General features: G+C 67.5%; 1 protein-coding gene across 1 annotated transcript; it reads left to right on the forward strand.

Annotated features, from left to right (window-relative positions):
- Nucleotides 1-762: 762 nt before the first annotated feature.
- B4GALT3 (beta-1,4-galactosyltransferase 3) lies at nucleotides 763-7,807 on the forward strand. The gene is given in 8 exon segments (XM_068174967.1): nucleotides 763-896; nucleotides 1,422-1,827; nucleotides 3,850-3,935; nucleotides 3,938-4,087; nucleotides 5,868-6,058; nucleotides 6,128-6,250; nucleotides 7,268-7,372; nucleotides 7,459-7,807. Coding segments are annotated over 7 exon segments (1,263 nt in total). The 5' UTR covers nucleotides 763-896; nucleotides 1,422-1,553; the 3' UTR covers nucleotides 7,793-7,807.
- Nucleotides 7,808-8,028: the final 221 nt, after the last annotated feature.

Raw genomic sequence — 8,028 nt, forward strand, 5'->3', positions numbered from 1 at the left:
GCCCGTCACTAGCGTCTTGATTGCAGTGCGCATGCGCAAGGCGCCATTGTGCTGTTGGGCAGGGGACCTGCGGGCGCCGCCATGTTGGGTACGGGCACACCCATCGCTAACATCCTGATTGCAGTGCGCATGCGCAAAGCGCCATTGTGCTGTTGGGCAGGGGGACCTGCGGGCGCCGCCATGTTGGTGTGGGCAGGCCCGTCACTAGCGTCCTGATTGCAGTGCGCATGCGCAAGGCGCCATTGTGCTGGCGGGCAGGGGGACCTGCGGCCGCCGCCATCGTGACCTTGGCGCCGCGCAAGGGCGGAGGGCGCCGCGGGCGGCAAGGGCAGAGGCAATGAGCGGCTCTTTGCCGGCTGTGGGCGGACGTGCCGCCATCTTGGGCTCGGCGCGGGAACGCCGTGGCTGGCAACGGCAAGGGCAGCTGTGAGCGCCGCCATGACGGCGGCGCGCAGGCGCAGGAACGGCACGGCTGGGCAAGGTGACACACGTGGCGCGGACACGCCCCGCCAGTCCTGCGCCCAATCGCAGCGCGTCGCCTTCGTGACGTCACACAAGAGGTGGGGACAGTCTAGGGAGGGGCGGGGCCAGGAGCGGTTGCCACGGCGACGGCGCCCGCTATGACCACGCCCCTCAGGGCGGGGCTGACACAGACCACGCCCCCGCGGGCTCTACCCGGTGTTTGCGGGCCCCGCGCCCCGCCCCGGGGTCACCGAGCGCCACCGCCGCCCCCTCGGGGACCCGCCCGGTTCTCCCCGGTCTCCCCCCGCCCCGCTGTGCCCGCCCGGTGCGGCCGGAGCGCGACCCCGCCGCGCCCCCGCCCTCTGACGTCATCACGCCGCGCCCTCCGCTCCAAGATGGCGGCGGCCGGGCGGGGCTGAGCCGGGCCCGGGCAGGTACCGGGACCGGGGCCAGGGGGTTGAGCCGCGGGGACTGCCCGGAGGGTGGGAGCGCTGAACCGGGCCCGGTCGTACCGGGGCGGGCCCGGGCGGGTACCGGAGCCGGGGGGAACGGGACCGGGACCGGGGGGCTGGAACCGGGGCCAGGCGGGGCAGGACCGGCCTCAGGCCTGTACCGGGAGGACCCGGGGAGGGGAGCGGCGGAGCGGTACCGGGGTCAGGCCGTAGCGGGACCGGCGGGTCTCGGTGGGGGAGGCCGTACCGGGCTGAGGCGGGACCGGCACCGGGGACGCGGACGGGCGGGGACTGAGCGGGAACCGGAGCCGGGTGTGGACTGATCCCAACCGTTCCCGGTACCGGAGAGCGGCTGAGCGGGGTCCCAACCTCTCCGGGGGCTGCGCCAGCTCCGGCCACTTCCCGGTACCGCCGCCTAGCCCAGCGACACCCGCTCCTTTCCCGGTAACGGAGCGGCACCGATCCCTGCCCCGCCACCTCTCCAAGCCCTGTCCGCTCTGCCCGCAGCCCCGGTGCCCTCGCCATGCTGCCCCGGGCCGCTTGGGCGGCTCGCCGGTAACACCGGGCGGCTCTCCGGTAGCACCGGGCGGCTCTCCGGTAGCACCGGGCGGCTCTCCGGTAGCACCGGGCGGCCCCGCGATGCTGCGGCGGCTGCTGGAGCGGCCGTGCTCGCTGGCGCTGCTGGTCGGGTGCCAGTTCGCCTTCGTGGCGTATTTCTCGCTCGGCGGCTTCCGGAACCTCACGGCGCTGTTCGGTCGCGCCGCCGGTCCCGCCGTGGATTATTCCCGGACCCACGACGTGTACGCCAACCTCAGCCGCGTGGCTACCGGGAGCGGCACCGGGAGCGGCCCCGCCGCGCCGCCGGACCCCGCCAGGCCGCTGCCGTTCTGCCCTGAGAGGTCGCCGTTCCTCGGTGAGAGCGGGGGGGACAACGGGAGGGGAACGGGAGCACCGGGGAGAGAACGGAGACTACCGGGAGGGGAACGGGAGCGCCGGGGAGGGGAACGGAGACTACCGGGGAGGGGAACGGGAGCGCCGCGGAGAGAACGGAGACTACCGGGGAGGGGAACGGGAGCGCCGGGGAGGGAACGGGAGCACCGGGGAGAGAACGGAGACGAACGGGAGGGGAACGGGAGCGCCGGGGAGAGAACGGAGACTACCGGGAGGGGAACGGGAGCACCGGGGAGAGAACGGAGACTACCGGGGAGAGAACGGAGACTACCGGGGAGGGAACGGGAGCACCGGGGAGAGAACGGAGACTACCGGGGAGGGGAACGGGAGCACCGGGGAGAGAACGGAGACTACCGGGGAGAGAACGGAGACTACCGGGGAGAGAACGGAGACTACCGGGGAGGGGATCGGGAGCACCGGGGAGAGAACGGAGACTACCGGGAGGGGAACGGGAGCACCGGGGAGAGAACGGAGACTCCCGCGTGGAGGAAGCGGGACGGGAACGGGGTCTGGACTCCGGGAGCACCGGAGACCCCCGAGGGGGAAACCGGGACGGGAACGGGAGCACCGGGGAGAGAACGGAGAACGTCGAGTGGGAAACCGGGAGCGAGGAGGAACCGGAGGGGGAAAGAACCGGGGACCCCCGGGTGGGAAGGACCGAGGAGTGACCCCTCCCCGTGGGAGGAGGAACCGGTTCTTTACCGGGGGGAGCAGCTGGAACCGGATCCCGCCCCTCCCCCCGGTAAAGAACCGGTTCCCGCCGCTCCCCCCGGTAAAGAACCGGTTCCCGCCGCTCCCCCCGGTAAAGAACCGGTTCCCGCCCCTCCCCCCGGTAAAGAACCGGTTCCCGCCCCTGCCCCCGGTAAAGAACCGGATCCGGCCGCTCCCCCCGGTAAAGAACCGGTTCCCGCCGCTCCCGGGAAGGACCCGAGCCTCTCCCGGGAGGACGAACCGGTCGAACCGGTTCCCTTCCCCTCCCCGGCCCGGGAAGGAGCCGCCCCTCCCCCGCCGGGACAGAACCGGAGCCCCCGGGGGAAGAACCGGGCCCGGAAGGGAAATCGGAGGGGGGCTGGCCCGGTTTGGGACCGGGGCAAAGCCCGGGAGCCCCGGGTTGGGACCGGGGGGAACAAACCCTGCCCGGTTCGGGGTTTGGGGACACCAACACGGATTTTGGGATTTGGGGACACAAACCCTGCCCGGTTCGGGGTTTGGGGACACAAACACGGATTTTGGGGTTTAGGAACACAAACCCTGCCCGGTTCGGGGACACAAACACCGATTTTGGGACTGGGGGGAACAAACCCTGCCCGGTTCGGGGACACAAACACCGATTTTGGGATTTAGGGGACACGAACCCTGCCTGGTTCGGGGTTTAGGAACACAAACACCGATTTTGGGATTTGGGGACACAAACCCAGCCCAATTTGGGATTTGGGAACACAAACCCAGCCCAATTTGGGATTTGGGAACACAAACACCGATTTTGGGATTTGGGGACACAAACCCAGCCCAATTTGGGATTTAGGGGACACAAGCCCAGCCCAGTTTGGGATTTGGGGGACACAAACCCAGCCCAGTTCAGGGTTTAGGAACACAAACACCAATTTTGGGATTTGGGGACACAAACCCAGCCCAGTTTGGGATCTGGGGACACAAACCCAGCCCCGTTTGGGATTTGGGAACACAAACACCAGTTTGGGATTTAGGGGACACAAACCCAGCCCAGTTTGGGATTTAGGGGACACAAACCCAGCCCAGTTCGGGGATCTGGGAACACAAACACCGATTTTGGGATTAGGGGGACACAAACCCAGCCCAGTTTGGGATCTGGGGACACAAACCCAGCCCAGTTTGGGATCTGGGGACACAAACCCAGCCCAATTTAGGATTTGGGGACACAAACCCAGCCCAATTTGGGATTTGGGGACACAAACCCAGCCCCGTTCGGGCCGGCCCCCAGCCCCGCTGACGCCCCTCCCCGCAGTGGGCCCGCTGGCCGTGTCCTTCGCCCGGGTGCCGACGCTGGAGCAGATCCGGGCCAAGAACCCGGGGGTGCAGCCGGGGGGGGCGGGTACCGACCCCCCCTGTGCGAGTCCCGCTCCCGCACCGCTGTCATCGTCCCCCACCGCAACCGCGAGGGCCACCTGGGCCACCTGCTCTACTACCTGCACCCCTTCCTGCAGCGCCAGCAGCTGCACTACGGCATCTACGTGGTGCACCAGGTGGCCACGGCGGGGCTTTGGGGGGTCCCCAGGGGGCTTTGGGGGGTCCCCAGGGTGGTTTGAGGGGTCCCCAGGGTGGTTTTGGGGTTCCCCAGTGTGCTTTTGGGGGTCCCCAGGGTGGTTTTAGGAGTCCCCAGGGTGCTTTGGGGGGTGCTCAGGGTAGTTTGAGGGGTCCTCAGGGTGGTTTTAGGGGTTCCCAAAGTGGTTTCAGGAGTCCCCAGGGGGCTTTGGGGGGTGCTCAGGGTAGTTTTTGGGGTTCCCCAGAGTGGTTTGAGGGGTCCCCAGGGTGGTTTTGGGTTCCCCAGTGTGCTTTTGGGGGTCCCCAGGGTGGTTTGGGGGGTGCTCAGGGTGGTTTTAGGGGTTCCCAAGGTGGTTTCAGGGGTCCCCAGGGTGGTTTTAGGGGTTCCCAAGGTGGTTTCAGGGGTCCCCAGGGTGCTTTGGGAGGTGCTCAGGGTGGTTTTGGGGTTCCCCAGGGTGGTTTGAGGGGTCCCCAGGGTGGTTTTGGGGTTCCCCAGTGTGCTTTTGGGGGTCCCCAGGGTGGTTTTAGGGGTCCCCAGGGTGCTTTGGGGGGTGCTCAGTGTGGTTTCAGGGGTCCCCAGGGTGGTTTTAGGGGTTCCCAGAGTGGTTTCAGGGGTCCCCATGGTGGTTTTGGGGTTCCCCAGAGTGGTTTGAGGGGTCCCCAGGGTGGTTTTGGGTTCCCCAGTGTGCTTTTGGGGGTCCCCAGGGTGGTTTGGGGGGTTCCCAAGGTGGTTTCAGGGGTCCCCAGGGGGCTTTGGGGGGTGCTCAGGGTGGTTTTGGGGTTCCCCAGGGTGGTTTCAGGGGTCCCCAGGGTGGTTTCAGTTGGTTTGGGGGGTCCCCAGGGTGGTTTTAGGGGTCCCCAGGGTGGTTTCAGGGGTCCCCAAGGTGTTTTCAGGGGTCCCCATGGTAGTTTGGGGGGTCTCCAGGGTGGTTTCAGGGGTCACCAAGGGGCTTTGGGGCGTCCCCAGGGTGGTTTCAGGGGTCCCTATGGTAGTTTGGGGGGTCCCCAGGGGGCTTTGGGGGGTGCTCAGGGTGGTTTTGGGGTTCCCCAGGGTGGTTTCAGTTGGTTTGGGGGGTCCCCAAGGTGGTTTCTGGGGTCCCCATGGTAGTTTGGGGGATCCTCAGGGTGGTTTCAGGGGTCCCCAGGGTGCTTTAGGGTGTCCCCAGGGTAGTTTGAAGGATCCTCAGGGTGGTTTGAGTTGGTCTGGGGGGTCCCCAGGGTGCTTTGGGGTGTCCCCAGGACCTTTTGGGGTGACCCCAGGACATTTTGGGGTGACCCCAGGACATTTTGGGGTGTCCCCAGACCGGGAACTGCACGTTTAACCGGGCCAAGCTGCTGAACGTGGGGGTTCAATGGGGATGGTTTATAGGGGATGGTTTGGGGTGTCCCCAGGACATTTTGGGGTGTCCCCAGGATATTTTGGGGTGACCCCAGGATATTTTGGGGTGACCCCAGGACCTTTTGGGGTGTCCCCAGGACATTTTGGGGTGTCCCCAGACCGGGAACTGCACGTTTAACCGGGCCAAGCTGCTGAACGTGGGAGTTCAATGGGGATGGTTTATAGGGGATGGTTTGGGGTGACCCCAGGACATTTTGGGGTGACCCCAGGCCGGGAACTGCACATTTAACCGGGCCAAGCTGCTGAACGTGGGAGTTCAATGGGGATGGTTTATAGAGGATGGTTTGGGGTGTCCCCAGGACATTTTGGGGTGACCCCAGGACATTTTGGGGTGACCCCAGGACATTTTGGGGTGTCCCCAGGCCGGGAACTGCACGTTTAACCGGGCCAAGCTGCTGAACGTGGGCGTGAAGGAGGCCCTCAAGGACGAGGACTGGGACTGCCTGTTCCTGCACGACGTGGACCTGATCCCCGAGAACGACCACAACCTCTACACCTGCGACCCCTGGAACCCCAAACACGCCTCGGTGGCCATGAACAAATTCGGTTACAGGTGAGCCACGCCCTTGGGGACACCTTGGGGACACTGGGGACAGCTGGCTCACTGTCCCCGTGTCCCCAGCCTGCCCTACCCGCAGTATTTCGGGGGGGTCTCGGCGCTGACCCCTGACCAGTACATGAAGATCAACGGGTTCCCCAACGAGTACTGGGGCTGGGGGGGCGAGGACGATGACATCGCCACCAGGTAGGGCTGGGGACAGCCGGGGGACAGCCGGGGGACATGGGGACACTGCCACGGCACGGGGGTGTGGCACTGGGGGGGGGTGGCATCACCGGGTGGGGGGTGTGCCCACCGAACTGGGGGGGACACGGGGGGTGACATTGCCCTGGGGGGGACACAGGGGGTGTGACATTGCCATGGGGAGGGGACATTGGGGGTGTGACATTGTCCTGGGGGGGACATTGGGGGTGTTCTGTCACCTTGAGGGGGACACAAGGGGTGTGACATTGCCCTGGGGGGACACAGGGGGTGTTCTGTCACCTTGAGGGGGACACAAGGGGTGTGACATTGCCCTGGGGGGACACAAGGGGTGTGACATTGCCCTGGGGGGGACACAGGGGGTGTTCTGTCACCTTGAGGGGGACACAAGGGGTGTGACATTGCCCTGGGGGGACACAAGGGGTGTGACATTGCCCTGGGGGGGACACAGGGGGTGTTCTGTCACCTTGGGGGGGACACAAGGGTGTGACATTGCCCTGGGGGGACACAGGGGGTGTTCTGTCACCTTGAGAGGGACACAGTGGGTGTGACATTGCCCTGGGGGGGACACAGGGGGTGTTCTGTCACCTTGAGGGGGACACAAGGGGTGTGACATTGCCATGGGGGGGACATGAAGGGTGTGGCATCACTTTGGGGGGGACACAAGGGGTGTGACATTGCCCTGGGGGGAACATTGGGGGTGTTCTGTCACCTTGAGGGGGACACAGAGGGTGTGACATTGCCCTGGGGGGGGACATGGAGGGGGTGTTCTGTCACCTCGGGTGTGACATCCCTTTGGGGAGGACATGGAGGGGTGTGACGTTGCCCTGGTGGGGACAGGACACAGGGATGTCCCCACGCCCCGTCCCCCCGGGGTGACGTGGTGATGAGGCCGTCCCTGCCACCCCGGGGGTGTCCCTGTCCCCTCGGGGTGACACCGTGACCCCCCCCCGGCCGGGGGACACGGGGGCTGTCCCCACGCCGGTGCCGCTGTCCCCGCAGGGTGCGCCTGGCCGGGATGAAGATCTCCCGCCCGCCCGTCTCCATCGGCCACTACAAGATGGTGAAACACAAGAGCGACAAAGGCAACGAGGAGAACCCGCACAGGTCCGCGGCCGGGGGGCTCCGGGGTGGGCTCCGAGGGGACAGCGGCGAGGGGCGGGCGACAGCGGTGACGCGGCGGCCGTCCCCAGGTTCGACCTGCTGGTGCGGACGCAGCGCACGTGGACGCAGGACGGGATGAACTCGCTGAGCTACGCGCTGCTGGCGCGGGAGCTGCGGCCGCTCTACACCAACCTCACGGCCGACATCGGCTGCGACCCCCGCGGCCGCCCCCGCGCCCCCCACGCCGCCGCCGGCGGCGCCAGCCGCTTCCGCGAGGAGATGCTGCGCAAGCCGCCCCGCGGCGACCTGCCGCCGCTGGCACCCTCGGCTCCCCGCAACGGCAGCGCCGGCGCGGGGACGGCGCGGGTGGCACCCGAGGGGACGGCGCTGGGGGGCAACCAGAGCGTGGCACCCCCGCCCTGAGCCCCGAATCGCCGCCCCCCGGAATCGCCGCTCCCCGGAATCGCCGCTCCCCGGAATCGCCGCCCCCGGAGGCCGGGGTGGGCTCTGGGCTGGGGGTGGCAGCGAGCCCCGGGGGCTGCTGGCCGCGGGGGGACAGGGGACACCCCCGGGGGAGGATGTGGGGTGAGCCCGGCCCTGCCCCTCCGCCCCGCCGCGGGGTTTTTGGGGTCCCCAGCTCGGGCGCGCGGGTATTTATT

This window comes from Anomalospiza imberbis, chromosome 29, assembly GCF_031753505.1.
Source record: "Anomalospiza imberbis isolate Cuckoo-Finch-1a 21T00152 chromosome 29, ASM3175350v1, whole genome shotgun sequence".
Taxonomy (NCBI): Eukaryota; Metazoa; Chordata; class Aves; order Passeriformes; family Viduidae; genus Anomalospiza; species Anomalospiza imberbis.